This window comes from Tursiops truncatus, chromosome 2 (assembly GCF_011762595.2).
Source record: "Tursiops truncatus isolate mTurTru1 chromosome 2, mTurTru1.mat.Y, whole genome shotgun sequence".
Taxonomy (NCBI): domain Eukaryota; kingdom Metazoa; phylum Chordata; class Mammalia; order Artiodactyla; family Delphinidae; genus Tursiops; species Tursiops truncatus.
In genome coordinates this window covers 102,001,660-102,024,431 of record NC_047035.1, presented here as the reverse complement: position 1 = coordinate 102,024,431, position 22,772 = coordinate 102,001,660, and the positions used below count along the sequence as shown (strand labels likewise).

The following is a 22,772-nucleotide window of genomic DNA, read 5'->3' as shown; positions in this document are numbered from 1 at the left end:
TGGCAACACGGGCATATAAAAGGTCAGGAGTGGCAATGTAAGTTTGCACATCATCAGCAGATAAATAGAACATATTTAAAAAGCCATAAGCCTAGATGAGGTAACTAAGGGAGTAAAGCATATAGAGAAGACATGAGAAGCTTTGGGGCACTCAAGTAGTTAGTTAGAAGTTAGATTGCTGAGGAGCAACCAACAGAAGGAAACAAGAAACAGTACTATCCAGTGAGGTGGGAGGAGAACACTGAGTGTGGGGTCCCAGAAGCCAAGGAAAAGACTTCAAGAAGGCAGACATGATCAAGTGTATCAAATGCTCACTAGGTGTGTAATGTGAAGACTGATAACTATTATTTTTGCTGAGTTTTCCCTGATGTTTACTCCTGAATACACCTGTCTCCTTCTGTCCATCTTCAAACTGAAAGTGCCATGAGGTCAGGTATCTAATACGTGACATGTAGTAAAGCTCGGTATTTGCTGAATATGTGCTACTGGCACCTTCTTCGAGCCCTCATCTCTTTCTAATCTTGCACTTGAGTACATTGTTTACATTGCTGCCCATCTGTCTGACCTTTCCTGTCTAGAAAGCTTCAGGGGCTCCCCATTACCTGCATTATAAAATCCTGGCACCTCTCCTGACAAATCCATCCATGTCATCTTTTTCAGCCTCATCTCCTACCACTTCCTATTCATACCTATACCCTAATATGGAACAATTTATAGTTCTGTCTACAGACTGTATTATTTCATCCTTCTATGGCTTTACTCATTCTATTTATTTTTTCAGCCTAAGATGACTTTCCTCCTTTGCTTGGCTAAAGTCTAGCTTGAAGAATCAGGAAGCTTTTGTGAGCCAACTCATTCAGTCCACAGGCAGCCTCCATAATAACTGTATATAATCTCTATCACAGTTCTTATTCTCTAACTTTTTTATGTGTCTGTTACGTTTTCTAAAGTATAAATTTTTTAGGGTCAGAAGTGTATCTTTATCTTCCTCTCCATGGTACCTGTCACAGTGCTATCTTCTGGGTAGGCACTCTAAATACTGAATTTTAAGAGAACAGGAAAATGAAGGGGAAGGCATTCAAATGTGAGCTGAAGATTGTCTGGATCAGTGACTTGACAGTAAGTAGAAAAGAATGGTACATGGTAAATTCTAGACTAGGTCAAAAGGTAGATATTTGAAAGAAATGGTAAAGATGTACATTTTAATATATATATCTGTACTTTGTACAAAGGAGTATAAATGCCTACGTCGAAATAATAGAAAAAGTATATAGAAAAACTATTTTTAACTATTCCTTGCAATTCCTCAGTTATTATATAGTATGCTAATAGTATATATTAGAAAATATGAAGTAGACTATGTTACATATGTAATTTATAATTTTTTAATACTTTCATATTAAATTTTTAGGATATCAATGCAAGCCTGAATAAGAAAAAGAATTTCTCCCTCCTAAGCCATGGCATATCAGTTGTACAGAAATACCACTTTGGGAAACAGTCTTCAGGAGAGCCTCGATGAGCTTATACAGGTGAGGGAGTAAAAAATCAACATTTTTATTTAGATGGATCTATAATAATTCTTGTTCTCATACTTATGAGAATGGCATAGTCTACATAGCTTTAAGATAACTTTGGATAAGTTAATACAAGTCTTGAGATTTAAATTAGAATTTTGAATTTATATTTTAATTTTAGGAAAATTAACCTTTTTATGTAAACCTCTCATCCAAGAACATATTACATTTTTCCATTTATTTTCATATATTTTGAGCTTTGATAAAATTAGACTTTTTTTTTTTTAACGTATTATTGGTCCCAAGTTTTTTATTTAAAAGAAACTTGGTTCCTTCAATTTATCGAACACTTCTTTCCAGATACTGTGAAGGAGTGGTAGACAAAGTTTTGTCCTGGTGTTGTAACATCACTGCATGTTTTCTTTTCAAAATTATGTTTGTGTCAAGATAATGCAAGAAAATATTGTCAGCCTTTGCTTCTTAGTTGTCAGTTATGGCAAAAAGAATAAGGGATTCTAGTTTAAGGGATTCTAGTTTAGAGGCTCTGGTCAACCTCAGTTAAATTTTAGATGATAATTCATGATTTTTTGTTTTTTTAGCTTTTTAAAAAATTTTATTTTATTTTTGGGTGTGTTGGGTCTTCGTTTCTATGCGAGGGCTTTCTCTAGTTGTGGCGAGCAGGGGCCGCTCTTCATCGCGGTGTGCGGGCCTCTCACTGTCGCGGCCTCTCTTGTTGTGGAGCAGAAGCTCCAGACGCGCAGGCTCAGTAGTTGTGGCTCACGGGCTTGGTTGCTCTGCGGCATGTGGGATCTTCCCAGACAGGGCTCGGAATCTTCCCAGACCAGGGCTCGAACCCGTGTCCCCTGCATTGGCAGGCAGATTCTCAACCACTGTGCCACCAGGGAAGCCCTATAATTCATGTATTTTTGTTTTATTTTTTCTTTAATATTCTTCTCTAAGAAGATTCATGACCTTTATTTTTTCTCAGTCTCAACAGATTACCCCCCAGCTTGCCCTTCAAGTTCTACTTCAGTTTGATAAGGCTATAAATTCAGCGTTGGCACAGAGGGTCAGGAACCGAGTCAATTTCAGGGTAAGGATATTTTCTTAAATCTAGAAGCTGCACCATGGTTGTTACAATAGTGCTTTTTAGGACACCTACATATTTATTAATCATAAAAAGAGATGGCTTAATCAAACTTTGGACCTTGTTTGATAACAACTAAATCCTGCTTGATGTTTAAATCTGTATATTAAGTTCATCCACTTAATGTTAGATACAGAGTTGTTTTTAGATTCTTATTCCATTGTTTTTCACAAATCAGCCTATGTATGTTTGGCTACCTTCCCTGAAGAGTTACTGAGATTTCAAATGTCTGAAACATTATCTGCAGGATTGAAGGTAAGTGAGAGTAATCTCTAAGGATCAGTTATGTTTTTTAAACTCTGACCAGGGAAGTTCAGAGTTATTTCTAGAAACTTCACGTTGCTGCCCACCTACTCTTAGATAACATGGCTTATAAAGACCTGACCTGTTGGCAGATAATGGTCTCTTCTGGTAGCTTGGTCTCATTTGAATCATTTGTACTTTGAACAGTAATCCCAAACTGAACAAAACTGTCTTTCTCAATTCGATGGTAAATTCAGATTACAAGATATGAAAATCAACAAATGAAAAGAATATAGATGTTAATTTGCATTTAAGAGAACATCAGTGTTTGGGGTTTTTGGTTTTAGTTTGTGATGAAAAGCACAAAAGAAAAATTTATCATTTATTCAACGAACATTTCAATGCCTATTAAATACGAGGCATTGTTCTGGATATTGGGTATACAGGGCAAAAGAAGACAGGCCCCGTTTGACTTATTTTAGTGACGGGGTAAAATCTGCATGTATTTTATGTTCATATAAATAAGTCACATGATTTTCACATGCCTAACAATTATCTGGAGTAAAACGTGGCTTTATAAAATTTTATCAGTGGATTCTTGAATTTTTAACAGTAATAATGCTGGCAAAGCTTCCTTTTTGTACAACCATACATACAAATGTGCCTACTTTGTCATTCAGAACCTGATCCTTTAATTCTAAATTGATCCATGTTGATACGTACTTGCCCATGTAGAAAATTTGTTTGACTACTTATCAGAGTCGTAGGGTTCACAAGGCCTGAGTGGTCTTCTAGTTGTATTATTGTAGGTTTCTAGTTTGGATGTCCTTAGCTAAAGGTAAATTAACTGTAAAAAAGTGTTATTCAGTAGATATATGTAAAAAATATATGTATTTATTAGTGGTGCATTAAAGATACAGTTTAGCCACATGTTATCTATCATATAGAAGGAAATTTTTAATATAAAGAACAGAATTTCAGCATAGTTGAATGTTCACATGCTAATCATAAATAGCAGTGACTTGCCTGGTTCAAGTCATTGACATATCTGCCACTAACTGGATATGACAGTAACCCACACACTTATAAGATCTCTGATTATACACAAGCCAGAAATGAACATTGAGGTTGGCATTTGGTTGTTCAGCCTTCCAACGGCTCAAACTATACTCAAGGAAGAGATCTAATTAAAAAAAAATTTTTTTTTTACATTTACAACTGCATCTTTTTAATATGTCCTGAGTGATTTTCTATGCATTACTCCCACCTCTCCACTGAAACTTCTCTTGCCAAGTTATTTATTGCTAAATCTAATGCATAATTAGTGATACTATTGATTAGTCTCTTTTGAAACGCATACTTCCCTTGAAATCTTACTATTTTGGCTTTTTTCTTCTATTCTCTGGCCCCTCTTCTCAGGCTACTTTGTATCACTTAATTGCTGGTTTTCCTTAAGGGTTATCTAGGGCTCCACATATTCTCCTTGAATGATCTCATCCAGTCCTTGGCTTTAAAATTGATATGCTCCCATGCTTGCTTCTACACTCCAGCTGCTTATTGGATATGGTAAGATGTAGCTGAAACTCAAATTTAACTTTCCTCCCAAACCAGTTTTTTCTATGAATGCGTTGTTACACAAGCCAGAAACTTGGGAATATCAAAGATTTCTCTGTTGCCCACCCTACCGTATCCAGTTGGTTAGCAAGCGTTGACAGATCTACCTTTTAAAATCTCTCCACTTCCCGGGACCCCCGTTGCCTCTGTTATCGCCCAGCCACTTTCACCTGTCTGATTCAGCCAGCTAAAAGCTATCGGCTTCTTAGCGTCTCTCCTTCCTTCAGTCAGACTCCCCTCTAGTTTGTTCATGTTATCACCAAAAATGGAAATCTCATCATGTTACTCCTCTGCTTGAAATCCTTCATTGACGTCCTAATGCCCTCACAATAGGGAAGAGCTTTCCCAAGGTTCTCCATGATCTCTTTCACCTTAGGACCTCCTGTCATATTCTCCTTTCAGGAACTTACTATCCCATTCCAAGTGTTTGTCTTCCTTTCTGCTGTCCCACCTTTCCGTTGACTCTTTTTCATTCTTTGGGACTCAAGCTTTCTCTGTCCTACTTGGCTGCCTCTACCGTACTCCCATTGTACCCAGTGACAATCTTTCATAGCACTGTTACACTATGTATTTACTTGTTTTAGTGATCTCCCCTGCTAACCTTCTTGGGTGACAGGGATCATATGTGTATTGCTTACCGTTGTATTCTCAGTGCCTAGTATAGTCTAACAAATAGTAATTATTCAAATTCCCATAATCATTCTAACTTAAGCCATTAATGAGAACTCAGTTTTTGATATTACAAGTAACACTGCAGGGAACAGTTTTGTGCTGAATTTTTTTTTCTGAAGGCATATAAATGTCTCATTGAATACTAAATTTCATATGTAAATACTTGTGCATGTATATCTCTCTCAGGTTTTGATTATATTCTGTTGGTGTCCACCCTTGCAAAAAGTTCCTTTTAATGTTCAGATAAAATTTTTTTAGGAGGAATAGATATTAATTATAAGAATGTGAGTTGCAGAGGACAATAATGTAATTTTAGTGGCTAATACAGTAATTCATCTGAGCTATAAGTCACAGGATGAAAATGAATGTTTCCTTTTGTACAAATTCAGAGAATCAACATACACAGTAAAATCGGTTGCTTTTAAAAAGTATTTTTTTTAAGTATTTATATAAAAAAATTCAAATGCATTTTCATAATTTAGCCACATGAGGGCAGTAGAAATACAGATTCAGATTTCCATTCAATTTTTCTTAAGATTTCAGGTAAGTAATTTGCAGGCTTTTCCAGTGCTGAAAGTAGTCTGCTAACTAAAATATTTTTTAACTCTTCCCTTAGCAAATTTATCTACAATTTTTTTCTTTAAGTGATTAACACTTAAGATTGCTTGCTTAAGATTTTCCTTAATTTTCATCCTATTTTGAGAATTATGTACTTGTAGCTAGGTTTTCTTAAATTGTCTGGAGAAAAATGTGAGGGGGAAAAAATGACTTTTCATGGTTTGTCTAAATGTTTTGTTTTAAAGGGCTCTCTAAATACATACAGATTCTGCGATAATGTGTGGACTTTTGTATTGAATGATGTTGAATTCAGAGAGGTGACAGAACTTATTAAAGTGGATAAAGTGAAAATTGTAGCCTGTGATGGTAAAAGTAAGTGTTTGCCCTAATTACTGTGAAAGCAAAGCTACTTGAAATCTTGTTTTCATGAGTCTTTAGAAAACTTTCATCTGACATTTAGGGAGAAAATGGCCAGTGATCCACTCCCAGATAGAGAGACCAGGCTTCTTTCTCAGCTAGATTCTGGATTCCAGATCTCACATAGTCCTCTTACTAACTTTAGGTATAAACATTTCATATGACACATAGACTACTTCCACAGCTTGACTTTGTGTGCAGGGTCGGTGGGGGGGGGGGGGGGAACATATTAATAAGCTTTTCTTCCCTATTTCAGTTGAAGTGTTTCTAAAGCTTTTCTTTTTCTTTAAGGAAGTGTTTAATTTCAACAGTTTTATCCTATGGTTTCTGTTTTGTTGGAGACCTATACATTTTAAAAATGATTATTTAAAAGACTTTAAATAACCATAAGAGCCTTATCAGTCATAATGGTAAATATCTAGTCCTCTGATCTGTTACATGCAGATATTTTTACAGCAGACCTAAGAACTTCTTCAGGTCCTTAAATGTTTCAAAAACTATACATCTCTGCTTTCTGTTCCATGATTATTTTCTTTTTACTAATTGAATTTTAAATATATAAATTATACTTACTTTTACTTTGTAATCTGAACAATTTGTGTTTAAAGCAGCTATTCCTGAAATTAAATAGAGAATACTGTCACTTTCCAAGAAGGGGAATTTTGAAAAGCAAGAGAAAGAGAAATGTAGAAAGCAGGACCCTCCGTTTCTCAGGTTGTAGGTTAGGTTTTTTTGTTTTTATGTTTTGGGTTTCAAAGAAATGCCCTATCACTGAAAAGCTATAAAGACAGAAAACCACACAGAAGAAAAACATCATTTGTAACGTCATCTGGAGATAACATATCACTTAATATTTTAATGTGTAACCTTCTAGTCTTTATTTATACATATCTTTACAGTAATTATGTATGCACGTACTCATTTGCAAATATATCATTTTTTACACATAAGTCATTAACTGTTCTCTTAAACCTGATTTTTGATAGCTGCCTAGAATTATATACCGTTATCCCTTTTTAAAGAAATCATATCTTCCAGATGTCAGAGTCTCTGAAACTAGCAATGTTACAGTGGCTCATACATTTCATTTCGGAAGGTTAACTAGGGATAATCATTCTAAGAACTTTAAGATGACTTTTTTATATAATTACCAAATAGCTTGTTCTTTGCTGTAACAACAACAAAAAATCTATGTTTATAATTTTATAGTTCCTGGATCACAGATAACATTTCTGTATGTCAGATAATGTATACTTTTTTTCATGTCTTTCTTATAATTTAGGCTAATAGTACCCTTATAACCCTTAGGTTTTCAGATTTTTACTAGACTATAGAATTTAAGCATTAATGTATAATTTCTAGACCACTATCAAAATGAGTTAATAATGATATGGATCAGTACTGTTCATAAAACTTGCATGCTGATGGAAATGTTTCCTGTCTGTACTCTCCAATAGCCACATCTGACTGTTAAGCACTTGAAATGGGTTAGGGCAAGTGAGAAATTTAATGTTTTAATTTTTATTTAATTTTCTTAACTTTAAATAGCCATATGTGGTTAGCCAGTAGCTACCACATTGGACAGCACAGATGTAGACTAGTAGAGTGTCAATCGATCAATCATTTGAAACAGCTAAGAACCAAAAAGTCAGTGAAGGCCCCCTCAGCAAGCTTAATAATATCAAAGAGTCCATGTAAACATATGTATTTTACTTAGAGGTAGTCTTTAGAGTGTATTTCTCTTGCTTCTTAAAGATATAAGATTGTCTGTTTTTTCACACCTCAGTGTATATAAAGTACAAATCAGCCTTACCTACTGCAGTGGCTTCTGAGGAACTTGCCCCACTTACAGCACAGTACAGTCATCGTTCTTCAAAGAAACGATTGTTGCGTATTCAAGAAAAGCTTAGATTGTGTTCCATGCACTCGTGTCAGCAGAAAATACAATCAATCATTAAAGTATAAATAGTTGTGCATTTAGAGGTAGAAGCTTAAGTAATAATTAATACCATTCCTTAGTAACCAGATAAATGCAGTACTACTGCGAAATAAGCCCATTTCTTCTAAAAGTCAGCTTTCTGAAGTAAAGTTCAATTCCAAATAGAGAAGCAGAGAAAGTGATTGATAGTGGCTAGAATTTTGGTCTTTTTCTCGCCAGGAATTAAAACTATTCTGTTCTATGTTATAGTCCTTTGTGGTCTTAAATTTGTGGACAGTAGAGGACTGGAAAAAAAGTATAGCAGCTGTATGAACCAAATGTAGTATAACTTGATTTCTCTTAACATAAATGTGGAGACTAAGCGTTAACTTGCCTTTTAAGGCAGAGGTAAAAAGACATTTACGTGCACAAGATATTACTGTGGTCAGCTTTTCTTTTCCACCCTTGTCTCCCCTTCTTCACCACCATTACTTCCTGTTTTACTTTTGAAAGAAAGATTTTTCTCAACATATTTAAATTTAAGTTGCTGCTTGAATTTACTGTGTCTCTCCTCTGTTTCCTAGATACTGGCTCCAATACTACAGAATGAATAGGAAAAAAATGGCTTTTTAATGCCATCCTGTTATTGTTCATCGCTTTTTGAAGAGAAGCATAGAAGAGACTTTTTTTTTAATTTATTCTAGCATTGCAGAAATGACTACACTGTGCCGTACTATCAGAGAATTCCAGTAGAAAGAAGCTTATAATTCTGTACCTTGTTACATTACCTTATTATACAGCATGAAGAAACAGAACTTTTTTTTAATGACAAATCAAACATTGTGGCCTTCCTAAGACCATTCTTTAATAAATTCATTTTAAAACTCAATGTGAGTAATAACTGCTAGAGCTACTGAGCAATATGGAGATATTAGATAAGCATTTTGACAGAGCACCGTGTTCCTTGCAAAGGAAATTAGAAAATGCATTCATTTCAGTAAAGTTAGTTTTTATCAATTGTTTGTTAGTTTAACTGATGAAAGCATTAGCAGGGGCAAGACCAAAATTCCAGACTAGAACTTTCCTTACAAAAATTTTTTTTTAAGTACAAAACCAAGGGTAATTATTGGTGTGAAAAATCTAAGTAGAACTCAACTAGGAAAAATTAAACAACAACATGTAGTCTTTACATGTAAATTATTTCTTAAATTGTCCATATGAGTCAGGTTTCATTTTTAGAATATTCTACATCTTACCAGTTATTAGACTTTCAATAAAAAGTCCTATTAAGGGCTTCCCTGGTGGCGCAGTGGTTGAGAGTCCACCTGCCGATGCAGGGGACACGGGTTCATGCCCCAGTCTGAACAGATCCCACATGCTGCGGAGCGGCTGGGCCCGTGAGCCATGGCCGCTGAGCCTGCGCTTCCGGAGCCTGTGCTTCGCAATGGGAGAGGCCGCAACAGTAAGAGGCCCACGTACTGCAAAAAAAAAAAAAAAAAGTCCTATTAAATGTATCCCATATCTTTGTGTACTTGAAGGAAACAGTTTCCTTTGTCAATCTAGGAATATATGATGAAGAAAGTGGCATTTCTAAAATGTCACAGAGGGAGAATGTTTATCATTTAGTAGAAGTAGGCTTTTACAGCCCCATCCTGCGGTCATTCCCAGTTCAACCCTTTTCAATGTGAAGCCGTCCTTCCACTCTCACTCTGCTGAGAGATAATGGAGTTGGCAGTAATCGTCAGCAAAATAGCTTTTCATAAACCTATTAAAGTACTAAAAAAGACCTTTATATTGCACACCGTCCCCCTATTTTTTTAGTTGTAGAAGCATGTTATATAATAGGTTTCATCATTTTTAAGTAATCAGTGCTCAGGTCTGATCTATGTAAGATAATGGCCAACATCACTAACTTCATTATCAGTGCTGTGTTACATATATTCTTCTGGATAATCCTCACAACAGCCCTGGAAGAACTTTGTTACCCTTTTTACAGATTTAGAAGCTTAGTTACCAAAGGTTACCTAATTAGGATTTTTCTTAATTGCAGTGGGTCAAGATCAATACCTTTTTATTTTGCAGGTTCCACATAATGGTTAGGAGACAGGTTATATTGATAGTAAACTTACAATGGTTGTAGAAATTTCTGTTCCTTAAGGAGTAAATTATGGTTTAAACTTTTTTCATGTTATTAACAGTCACTGCGATCTTAAGAAAAGTACAGGGCTGGAGGTGTATACTTTGGGGGATTTTAGATCCTATAAATGATGTCACTAGATTATGCTTTCAAACATACAAAAGTAACATGACCTAGATGATGAGTTTCTTACAGGAAATGGTTGACTGCCACGACCTACTAATTGGACTAATGCCTTCGTGCTCCTAGTATTACCTCAGCACGTCAGTGTAGTCCTTGATTCTTAAATTAAAACTAACTTTCATCCTTGTAGCCCATTCTGCACAGTCTATTCCAGTGTTCTCTTTGTGACCTTCCCTACCAATGAGCACATAGTCTGCTCCAATTAAATTTGAGAAAGAAACAAGTCAGATTTCTCTTTTGTCTTGGTTATGCTGTTTCCTTCATTTCTCATGACTTTCCTTTCAGAATCAAGATCCTATCCATCATTCAAAACTTAAACACACTTGTATCTGAGTACAACCCATATTGAGCTCTTCCCTTGTGAGCGCTTAACAAAGGAGTCATGAGAAAACACAGCAAAGGACAGGAAGAACTTACATCACTCTCAGTACTCACTCATACTCATCCAGGTAACTGGTGTGGAATACCTAGGGTTTATAGTGTCCCTAGGTGTAAACCCTAGGATTATACCACATTCCACCAGTTGAAACCAATTCTTGTACTTAGACAGCCACCACATACACACCTCTCTTTTCGCCTGGGCAGGAGTACAGAAGTCATAGCCTGACATTTCCTCCTCTCAGTTCTAATTACTTGCATACCCATGGCTAACATCTGCATAGTGATATAGGTGTTCTAATCTTCCCACAGCAGCACTTGGACTTCACTGGAAATTACAGGAGAGACACGGCCAGAGCTTACACCACTTTGGTATAAGCTCTCCCACCTGGCCGCAGACTCCAGTGATAATAAGCTTACTTGCCTGTTAATGTGGAAGAAGAAAAAAAGTCCATTAATTCATCTATTAGTAGAACTAACTGTAAAATCTGGACTTTGTGTGGTAACGTACAGTTGGTCCTGTCTCAGTGTATTACTGAGTACTACTTTAACACCCAAATAGTGGACAAAGAATAGCTTCTTTGGGTTTGATGCCTGACTGGTCATTGTTTGGTTTGTTTATAGTGATCTGTCTTCAGCTGATGTTAAGGGGGAAAAAAGTATTTTATCTCTTGGTTGACATCAATCCCAGTGTCTTAAGGTATGTTATCGTCAGTTTTGAGTGGGTCATAATTGAATCACTAATAGTAAAATATGTAAAATACATACATATATTGGAATGTATGTGTGTGTTTTCACTCAACTGGAGAAGCAATTATTTGTAGCATAGTTATAAAATTTGGAATCAATAAAACAATGCATGGTAAGGGAAAGTGCAAATTCTCCATAAGAATCTGCAACATTGGTTCTGTCAATCCATTCTAAAACTGCCCCCTAATTTGGTGAAAATTCATCCAGCTATTTTTTTATATGCTGTAGTAATAATAGAATCTTATTTTTCTAGTACATAGGTAGATAGAATGTGCTTGGGGTTTGGGGCAAGGCATTCTACCTTGTAAGAGGTATAAGAACTTTGCAACATACAGCAAAAGATTTAGCAGCATTAGTTCAAGAGAGCATTGTGCTAGAAAACTGTCAACAGTATTCTCTCGTGGATGTCCCAACTCTTATTCTCTGATACTTTCTTCCTCTGCTTTTACGCATTCTGTTTACCAAAGTGAGCCACAAAACACCTTGAATAGCTAAAGCAAGAACAAAGCTGAAGACATGACACTTCCTGCTTTCTGACTATATTACAAATATATAGTAATCAAAACAGCATGATAATATTGGCATAAAAACAGACACATAGATCAGTGGAACAGAATAGAGAGCCCAGAAATAAAGCCACACATATATGGTCAATTAATTTATGACAAAGGAGGCAAGAATGTACAATGGGGAAAGGACAGTCTTGTCCATAAATGGTGTTGGGAAAACTGGACCACTCTCTTAACACTACACACAAAAAATTAACCAAAATGGACTAAATTAGACTTGAACCTAAGACCTGAAGCCATAAAACTAGAAGAAAACATGTGTAAAGCTCCCTGACATCAGTCTTGGCAGTGAATTTTTTGTATTTGATACCAAAAGCGAAGGCAACAAAAGTAAAATTAAGTGGAACTACACCAAACTAAAAAGCTCTGCACAGCAAAGGAAAAACCATCAATAAAATGAGCAGGCAGCCTACAGAAGAGGAGAAAATATTTGCAAATTATATGCCTGATAGATTTATATCCAAAATATAAAGAATTCAGACAATAGCTAAAAAACAGTTCTGAATAGACATTTTCCCAAAGAAGACATAAATACAGCCAACAGGTACATGAAACTATGCTCATCATTAACCAGGGAAATGCAAATCAAAACCACAGTAAGACATCACCTCACACCTGTTAGAATGGCTACCGGCAAAAAACAACAAGCATTGGTGAAGATGAGAAAAGGGAACCCTCGTGCACTGCTGGGAAGAATGTAAATTAGTACAACCAGTATGGAAAAGTATGGAGATTCCTCAGAAAATTAAAAATAAATTTACCTTATGATCCAGCAATTCCACTTCTGGGTATTTATGTGAAGGGAATGAAATCACTATCTTGAAAAGATATCTGCATCTATGTTCAAAGCAGCATTATTTACAATAGCCAAGACAGGAAAATACATGTCCATTGATGGATGAATGCATAAAGAAAATGTGTCATCTATGGCCCACAAGGACCAGATCATTCAGCCATTAAAAAAAGGAAATCCTGTCATTTGCAACAAAACAGATGGATCCTGAGGGCATTATGCCAAGTGAAATAAGTTAGAGAAAGATACTGTATGACCTCATATGTGGAATCTCAAATAAATTGCACTCATGGATACAGAGAACAGATTGGTTGTTGCCAGAGGCAGATGGTGACAGGGTGAGCAAAATGAGTGAAAGTGCTCATAAGATACAAACTTGCAGTTATAAATGAATCCAGGGAATGTAATGTACAGCACAGTGACTATAGTTAACAATACTGTGTTGTACACCACCAGTTTGAACTGTGTGAGTCCACTTATACAGGAATTTTTTTAACAGTAAATACTACAATGCTACACGATCCACAGTAGGTTGAATCCACAAACGTGGAACCACAGATGCAAAAGAACCACATACACAGAAGGCCAACTATAAGTTATACATGGATTTTCAACTGCAGAGGATCAGCAACCCTAACCCCCTCCTTGTTCAAGGGTCAACTGTGTATATTTAAAAGTTGCTGAGAGTAGATCTTAGAAGTTCTCATCATAAGAAAAAAGATTTCTAACTGTATGGTGATGGATATTAACATTATGGTAATCATTTTGCAGTATACATGTATATAAAATCACCATTTTGTACACCTAAAACTAACGTTATATGTCAATTTTAATCTCATTTTTTTTTTTTTAAGTTCCCATCTTCAGAGACTTCTAGTCATTCCAGAATAACAAGGACAGGACTTAACTTCCTTCCAAAAACAACTAGAAAAGTAGACAAAATATATGAAAGTGTTTTCCAGACATTGGAAAACAGGCAGCACAAGGCTGTAATCTCTGAGAAAGGGGGCAAAGAAATAGTTGAGGTCTACAACCTTCCATCTCACTGCATAGAGGCAATACCCAGACTATAGGAACTTCCCTGGTGGTTCAGTGGCTAAGACTGGGTCCCAGTACAGGGGCCCAGGTTCAACCCCTAGTCAGGGAACTAGGTCCCACATGCCGCAACTAAGAGTCTGCATGCCACAACTAAAGATCCCACATGCCGCAACGAAGATCCTGCATTGCCACAACTAAGACCTGATGCAGCCAAATAAATAAATATATATATATATATTTTTTTTTAAATACCCAGACTATAGACACAGGGAGAGGGTAACCTAAACAGAGCCTGACAACCTTGCTGAGTTGAGAAGACACTGAGATCAGAGTTTAGGAAAGCTGAGGTGATTGAAAGATGCAGCATTCTAGAAAGGAATCAAAACAGTGGTCCCCTAGAGTGTTTGCTGTGTGCTTGGTTGCACATAAGTAGAATGACGCCTTACAAACCCAAGCAAAGAGTAGCTAGGGAGTTAGTTATAAACAGCAATTCCCAAAGCTCACATAGGGTGGGGAACCAGAGTAAACTGTTCTCAGTAGTCACCTAAGGCATCAAATAGAGTGAGACCCCAGAGGGTCATGCCTCAATAGTAGGCTAAAATGGAGTAAAAGCTACTCTAGCTTAGAACCACCCTAGCTAAGGTGAAAAACAGGACTTGAGGGGATCAAACTGATTAATAAATAATTGTCAAAACATTTATATATATAGCATTTTTCACAGAATTAGGACAAAAAATTTCACAATTTGTGTGGGAACACAAAAGACCCTGAATAGCCAAAGCTATCTTGAGAAAGAAAAATGGAGCTTGGGGAATCAGGCTCCCCAACTTCAAACCATACTACAGAACTACAGTAAACCAAGGCAGTATGGTACTGGCACAAAAACAGAAATATAGATCAATGCTACAGGACAGAATGCCCAGAGATAAACCCACGCATATATGGTCACCTAATCTATGACAAAGGAGGCAAGAACATACAATGGAGAAAAGACAGCCTCTTTGATAAGTGGTGCTGGGAAAACTGGACAGCTACATGTAGAAATGAAATTAGAACACTACCTAACACCATACACAAAAATAAACTCCAGGTGGATTAAAGGCCTAAATGTAAGACTAGACACTCTAAAACTCTTAGAGGAAAACAGGAAAAATACTCTTTGACATAAACCACAGCAAGCTTTTTTTTTGACCCACCTCCTAGAATAATGAAAATAGGAACAAAAATAAACAAATGGGACCTAATTAAACTTAAAAGCTTTTGCACAGCAAAGGAAACCATAAACAAGACGAAAAGACAACCCTCAGAATAGGAGAAAATATTTGCAAATGAAGCGACAAAGGATTAATCTCCAAAATATGCAAACAGCTCATGGAACTCAATATCAGAAAAGCAAACAACCCAAGCCAAAAATGGGCAGAAGACCTAAACAGACGTTTCTCCAAAGAAGACATACAGGTGGCCAAGAGGCACGTGAAAAGATGCTCAACATCACTAATTATTAGAGAAATGCAAGTCAAAAGTACAATGAGGTATCAACTCACGCAAGTCAGAATGGCCATCATCAAAAAATTTACAAACAATAAATGCTGGAGAGGGTGTGGAGAAAAGGGAACCCTTTTGTACTGTTGGTGGGAATGTAAATTGATACAGCTGCTATGGAGAACCTAAATGTCCAACGACAGATGAATGGATAAAGGTGTGGTACGTATATACAATGGAATATTACTCAGCCATAAAAAGGAATGAAACGGTCATTTGTAGAGATGTGGGTGGACCTAGAGTCTGTCATACAGAGTGAAGTGGGCCAGAAAGAAAAACAAATATCATATATTAATGCATATATGTGGAACCGAGAAAAAAATGGTACAAATGAACAGGGCAGGAATAGAGACATAGATGTAGAGAATGGACATGTGGACACGGGGTTGCGGGGGAGGGAAGAGCAGGGTGGGATGAATTGGGAGATTAGGATGGACATATATACACTACCATGAGTAAAATAGATAGCTAGTGGGAACAAGCTATAAAGTACAGGAAGCTCAGCTCGGTGCTCTGTGACGACCTAGATGGGTGGGATGCGGTGGGGGGGGGGGGGGGGGGTGGGTAGGAGGGAGGTCCAAGAGGGAGGGAATATAGGTATACATATAGCTGATTCACTGCATTGTACAGCAGAAGCTAACACAACATTGTAAAGCAATTATACTCCAATTAAAAAAAAATACAGCAGAGACAAAAAGACTGGAGAAAATGAAGAGCCTCAGTGACGTGCAGGATCATATCAAGTGGAGATTTCTACATATTGTGTGCCAACGCCCCCCCCCCCCAAGAAGGAAAGGAACAATTTTTAGGAAATAGTCAAATGTTTCCAAATTTGATGAAAATGATAAATCAACAGAGAAAAGAAGCCTTAATAAACTCTAAACAGGATAACCACATACCTCATAATATCATTGCTAAAAACCAGTGATAAAGAGAAAATTTTTTTAAGTAATCAGAGGTAAAAGTCACTTTGTAACCACAGAGACAAAGATAACAAACCCATGGGTTTCTTGTTAAAAACTATGTACTTAGAAAACAATACAACAAAATCTTAGAAGTGCTTAAAAAGGGCCACCTCACATCCATTAAAATGGCCACTATCAAAAACAGAAACACAAAATATGTGTTGGTGAGGATGTAGAGAACTTCGAACTTTTGTACACCGTTGGTGTGAATGTAAAATGTTGCAGCTGCTATGGAAAACAGTATGGCAGTTCCTAAACAAGTTAAAAATAGAATTTTGATCTAATCCAGCAACTCTACTTCTGCATTTATACCGAAAAGAAGTAAAAGCAAAGACTCAGAAATATCTGTACACCCATGTTCATAGCAGCACTATTCACAATAGCCAAAAGGTGGAAGCAACCCAAGTGTCTATCAACAATTGAATGGATAAATAAAATCGTATATACATATACAATGAAATATCATTCGGCCTTAAAAAGAAATCCTGACACATGCTGAAATGGATGGACCTTGAGGACATTATGCTAAATGAAATAAGCCAATCAAAAAAAGATAAACATTATATAATTCCACTTATATAGAGAGCAGTCAAATTAGAGAAAGAAAGAATGGTGGTTGTCAGGCTCTGAGGGCTGGAGGATTGAGTTGTTTAATGGGTGTAAAGTTTTGGTTTTGCAAAATGAAAAAGTTCTGGAGATTGGTTGCTCAACAACAAGAATGAACTGTACACGTAAAAATGATTAAGATGGTAAATTTTGTGTCTATTTTACAACTGTTATTAAACTTATAAAAAATGCTGAGGGAAAAATCTGTCTTCTCCCTGCCTATCACAGATCTGTTTGCTCTACTCAAGCCTCACCACTTCTAAGATTTCCTCACCATTCTGCTTCACACATTTCTTAACCTTTCCTGAACTCCCAGACCACCATACATAGTGCTATGTAATCTACCTGTCTTGAAACTTAACCTGTAGGAGCCTTGAAAAAGGCCAAGTCTTCAGCTTGTTTGGGGGCCCCTCTAGTGCCTACTTTATTTTTTTAATAAATTTATTTATTATTTTTGGCTGTGTTGAATCTTTCGTTGCTGCGTGTGGGTTTTCTCTAGTTGCAGTGAGCGGGGGCTACTCTTCGTTGCGGCTCTAGATGCGTGGGCTTCAGTAGTTGTGGCTCATGGGCTCTAGAGCCCAGGCTCAGTAGTTGTGAGGCACAGGCTCAGCTGCTCTGCAGCATGTGGGATCTTCCCGGACCAGGTCTCGAACCCGTGTCCCCTGCATTGGCAGGCAGATTCTCAACCACTGCGCCACCAGGGAAGCCTGTGCCTACTTTAGAGGAAATGTATCAGTCATTGTCCACTCGGAAAAAGAAACCACATTAAGTATTTCAAACGGAAGGAATTTAATACAAGGAGTTTGTTACAAAGGTGTTCAAACAGCTTGAGCAACAGATGAAACGTAAGTGTGTCTAAAGAATAGGAACTGAGGAAGCAGCTAACATCCCCAGTGTTGGAGGAAGCAAAGAGGAAAACAGTATGACTCGGAGCCCACAGTCACTATGCCACTGAGGCTGCTACTGTTGAACCATGTGCCTGATCAGAAACTAATTGTCCTACGCTAACCAGCCACAGCTTCCACTGCATCTACTGTCACTTCTGCTATCACTGCCGTTGCTTGTGACACTACCAGAATGTCTAAGAAAGGTAGTTTCTCCCTTCTTCTCACCTGCCAGTATCCCAGTAGTGCCTCTCAAAGGCAGAACTAAACAGAAATCCAGCTGCAGGGAGTCTGGGAAATGTAGCTTGTGGATCTCCTCCTGCCACAGCAGTGCAAAGGGAAATACAGAAGAGTTGATATGCATCTGAAAGAAAAGAGAATATCCAGCACCCTCCTTTGAGAGGTGCTGGATATATATATATTCAGTACATATTCCCATCCTTTTGCCTGTTTTGAGATTTACATACAACAACAAACTATCTCTTCTACAAAATATGCTTAATCTTTCCCCCACAAGAAAGACACAAATTCCTACCACTATGAACATCTGCTAGAGATGTTAATTCCTTTCCTAGTTAATTCAACACACATACCCACTCCCCAGATATTTTGTACTGTTAAGACTAAGTTATAAAAATTAGTCGCCACTGAAACTTTTGTACATAACAACACAAGAGAGAGGGAAATGATTAACATGTAATGTTTATACACATACACACACACACACACACACACACACGGAACAGACAGCATAGTCCTCATTTTTATAAATTAAATAGCCATCAGACTGATCTTTCTTTTCATAGCCCATATCATTTTCCAGTTGCCTTCAGTCAGCACCTTAGCTGACTGGGGTTCTTCACCTGGTGGGGAGACCCTAAACTTCATTCCTGAAGTATTTAAGTTCTTAGTGAATTTTCCTTTAGTGAATTGCTATAGCCTTAACTTTTACAACTGAATATGGGGACACTAAGGAGGCACTCCAGAGAGTCACATTGTTTAGCAGCAGCCATATGTTCCTTGATAATTAGGATCAAGCACCCCCGTCAATATAATAACCCCCTTCTTTTCCCATTGGTCCAGTGGCACAAGAACCCTAAATGCTCAAATGGGAGTCTCAATTTCCAGTTCACTGGGAGCATTGTTGGTTTCCTAGTGGATGTGTTCTTCCTTTGGGACCCAACCAGCAGAGCCCAAAATTACAGGTACAGGAAGCAAAAATTCTTTGAGTGGGTTATTAGATGTAACATTGCCAAGTGTCATTCTCACTTACCCCCTTGATTCCTGGACCTTTTGATTCAATGACAACCCATTAGCAGAGAGCATCCCTAATGCACGAATTGTGGTTTATAAATACCATTCACACTTTAAAAAAAAAAAACTATGAGAACGGCTGATGAAAGGTAAGGGATAGGAAATATAATAAGCTTCGAAAGTCTTCTTGTAAGAGAAAATAAGGAAGTTAACCAAAATTACTGGAGTCATGTCACAAGGAAACAGGAGCCATCTTTAAAGGATTCTCACTAGTTTTCATGTGCTGAATAATGGTCCCCCAAGATATCAGGTCCTCCTAATCCCTAGAATGTGTAAATGTTTCCTTATATGGTAAAAAGTTTGCAAATGTTACTAAGGATCTTGAGGTGGGGAGAGTATAGGATAATCAGGATAGGTCCTAAGTGTAATCACATGTATTTTTACAAGAGAGATGCAGAAGGAGATTTGACATACAGGAGAAAAGAAAGCAATATGACCATGGAGGTAGAGATTAGAGTGATGTGGCTACAAGCCAAGGAATGCTGGCAACCACCAGAAGCTGGAAGAGACAAGGAACAGATTCTCCCCTAAAGCCTCCAAAGGGAGTGTGGCCACGCCAACACCTTGACTTGGCCCAGTGAAACCGATTTTGAACTTTTGGCATCCAGAACTGTGAAACAATAAGTTTCTATGGTTTTAAGCCACTATGTTTGTGATAATTTGGTACTGTAGCCATAGGAAAATACACTAGCCAAAGATGGAGCATTTTGAGCTTCATCAAATAATTGCAGTGAATCACAGCATATGAAGTATGTGGTGTTTTGTGTTTTGTTTTTTAACAATTCTTGAGTGCTAAATGAATACACATAAATTTGTTTGTCATTAGGTAACCAATTCATTGTTCTGAAAACCGGTAACAAGAAATAATTGTTCTTCAGAGTAGCAATACTGTTGATAAGGAAAAGTTTTGCTTTATAAAAAATTTTAAATAAAAAAGGATTTGTAGGGCTTCCCTGGTGGCGCAGTGGTTGAGAGTCCACCTGCCGATGCAGGGGACACGGGTTCATGCCCTGGTCCGGGAAGATCCCATGTGCCACGGAGCGGCTGGGCCCGTGAGCCACGGCTGCTGAGCCTGCGCGTCAGGAGCCTGTGCTCCGCAACAGGAGAGGCCACAACAGTGAGAGGCCCGTGTACTGAAAAAAAAAAAAAAAAAAAAGGATTTGTAGAATGAGGATACCACCATTTTGCAATTTGTTATGAAATAAAAGAACTAAACAATGATCATCAATGGCTACTAAAACGATTAGGTAAAAAGGTTATGGGAAATGTATAATTGGGCTGACAACTTCCAAACCCCACAGTTCAATCCCAACATTAAAAAAGAAGAAGAAGAAGAAAACACAGACCAAACAGACATATGTACCTCCTGATGTGATGGAATAGGAAATACAAAATACCAAAATGAAATTTTCTTGACAAAAATTCAAACCTGAATCCCTTCAAGCTTCTAAATCTAAATACCAGAAATACTAGGGACAGGAATATATTAAATAATATTGCTGAGATCCTATCAGCAGAATCCAAAATATGCGGAACTGTTGAGGAAAAAGACCGAGTTTGTTCAACAAATAAACTGCCAATACAATAAAGGTAGAGGGAGGAATCTACAATTAAAAGAGATTTAAGAGATGTATCAACCCACCGTGTCTTAATTCAAATAACCCACTGTAAAACATAATTATGACACAGTGGGGGAAATTTAAAAACACTTGGTATCTCATTAAATTAAGGAATTACTATTACTACTTTAGGTATGATATAGTTGGTTGAGTTTTTTAAATGTTTATTACTTATCTCAATTGTGATATACATACTAAAGAATGAATGGAAAAACATATTTGGGCTTTACTTCAAAATAGCTCAGTTGGGGTTGGAAATTTAGGCCAAGGGTAGATAAAACAAGGTTGGTCAGGAGTTGATAATTTTTGAAACTGGATGATGGGTACTTGGGAGTTTCATTATGCTATTCTCTCTATTTATGTATATGCTTGAAGATTTCCATATTAAAGATTTCTTTTAAAAGTATCTTCTACAGATCCTCATTGCTTACAGATAAAGTCCAAACTACTTGACAGAAGCAGAACACGAGGTTTTCTGTAATCTGGCCACCTTCTAGGCTCATCTTCACCTGGCCTCATTCCCAGCTACCTCCTCTTTACCTATAAAGAGCTACATTTATTTCCCTGAACGTACCCTGTATTTTCGTGCATTTGGTAATCCCATTTGCTTACCTGGAAAACCCTTCATTACTTTCATCATTTGGTGAACTCCAAGACCTAGTTCAAGTGTCACTGTTTCTAAAAATCTTTAATAGACTCCTTGAAATAGGACTACTCCCTCACTTCAATAGACTCCTTGAAGTAGGATTAATCCCTCTCTTCAAAGCAATCCCAACACATCATGGACATGACACTCCAGTACACCCCTTATATCATCCCATCATCATCCCCTCCCCTCCCCACGTTACTCAGATAAAATTCTATGGTCCATCATTATGATCACTCCCGTTAACGTAACCTCAACTCCTTTGCCTCTCTCTCATACTTGCTAGGATAAATCACAAACCTGAGTAAATGCTACCCTCTGCCTACTGTATGCCTGTACTCTTGCAGCTGAATGTGAATGAGTGGCTGATTTCTTTTCAAACTCACTTTCCCTAATGTCATTGGGTTCTTAATACTGCCAGGCATCATTTTTTCCCTCTTAATCTGGCTTCTTTTCCAGTTTCCAACCTGAAATAATCATTTAATACATTTTCCTCTTTTCTAAACCTCCAATATCTCTTCCCCCATACACATCTCATAAAGTCATCTTTATTTCACTGAACAAAACAAAGGTAATCAAAAGAGAATTTCCAGGATAACCAAATGGCAATAAGCATATGAAAAGCTACTGGGTTGGCCAAAAATTTCGTTCGGGTTTTTCTGTGCCATCTTACGGAAAAGCCCGAAAGAACTTTTTGGCCAAACTGATACTTAACATCATCAGTCATTAGGGAAATGCAAATTAAAACCACCATCTGATACCACCAACACCCACCAGAATGACCAAGACAGATTAATAATATTAGCAAGGAAGTGAAGCAAATACACCTCTCACACCTTGCTGGTAAGAGTTAAATTGGTAGATCATGTTGTAAAAACTATATGACAGTATTTACCAAAGGTAAACATATGTATACCTTATGGCCCAGCAATTTCACTCCTACGTACCTACTCAATTGAAATGTATGCATATGTTCCCTACAAAACATTTCAAGAGGTTCATAGAGCACAATTCATAATATATAGATAAAAGCTGAAAACAACCCAAATGTTCAGCAGCAATAGAATAAAGTATGGTATATTCATATAGGGAATATTACACGGTAGTAAAAATCATTGAGCTATGGCTACACACAACAACATAGGTGAACCTCAATTTTGAGTTTAAGGAGCCCTTAACAAAAAAGAACATAGTATTTATAAAAAAATTCAAAAACAGGCCAAAAAACCTACGGTGTTGTTACTGAACGCAACTTGGGTCCA

At 37.2% G+C, this 22,772-nt stretch overlaps 1 protein-coding gene and 1 long non-coding RNA gene across 2 annotated transcripts; one reads left to right on the top strand and one right to left on the bottom strand.

Annotated features, from left to right (window-relative positions):
- Positions 1-1,411: 1,411 nt before the first annotated feature.
- Positions 1,412-8,975, top strand: GTF2A2 (general transcription factor IIA subunit 2). Its single transcript, XM_019947435.3, has 4 exons — positions 1,412-1,532; positions 2,506-2,610; positions 5,997-6,123; positions 8,671-8,975. The coding sequence occupies exons 1-4, from the start codon at positions 1,461-1,463 to the stop codon at positions 8,694-8,696; spliced, it is 330 nt and encodes a 109-aa protein (XP_019802994.1). The 5' UTR covers positions 1,412-1,460; the 3' UTR covers positions 8,697-8,975.
- LOC141278030 (uncharacterized) lies at positions 1,526-19,206 on the bottom strand. Its single transcript, XR_012330155.1, has 3 exons — positions 18,160-19,206; positions 6,742-9,564; positions 1,526-2,426 (listed from the first exon to the last, which is right to left on the bottom strand). It is a non-coding gene; the product is annotated as an uncharacterized lncRNA (long non-coding RNA).
- Positions 19,207-22,772: the final 3,566 nt, after the last annotated feature.

Bases quoted from the DNA above. Each gene is read 5' to 3' on its own strand.
- GTF2A2 (XM_019947435.3), top strand. From the start codon at position 1,461: ATGGCATATCAGTTGTACAGAAATACCACTTTGGGAAACAGTCTTCAG. The intron at 1,533-2,505 runs GTGAGGGAGTAA...ATTTTTTCTCAG, and splicing joins GCCTCGATGAGCTTATACAG to TCTCAACAGATTACCCCCCA. The intron at 2,611-5,996 runs GTAAGGATATTT...TTTGTTTTAAAG, and splicing joins GGAACCGAGTCAATTTCAGG to GGCTCTCTAAATACATACAG.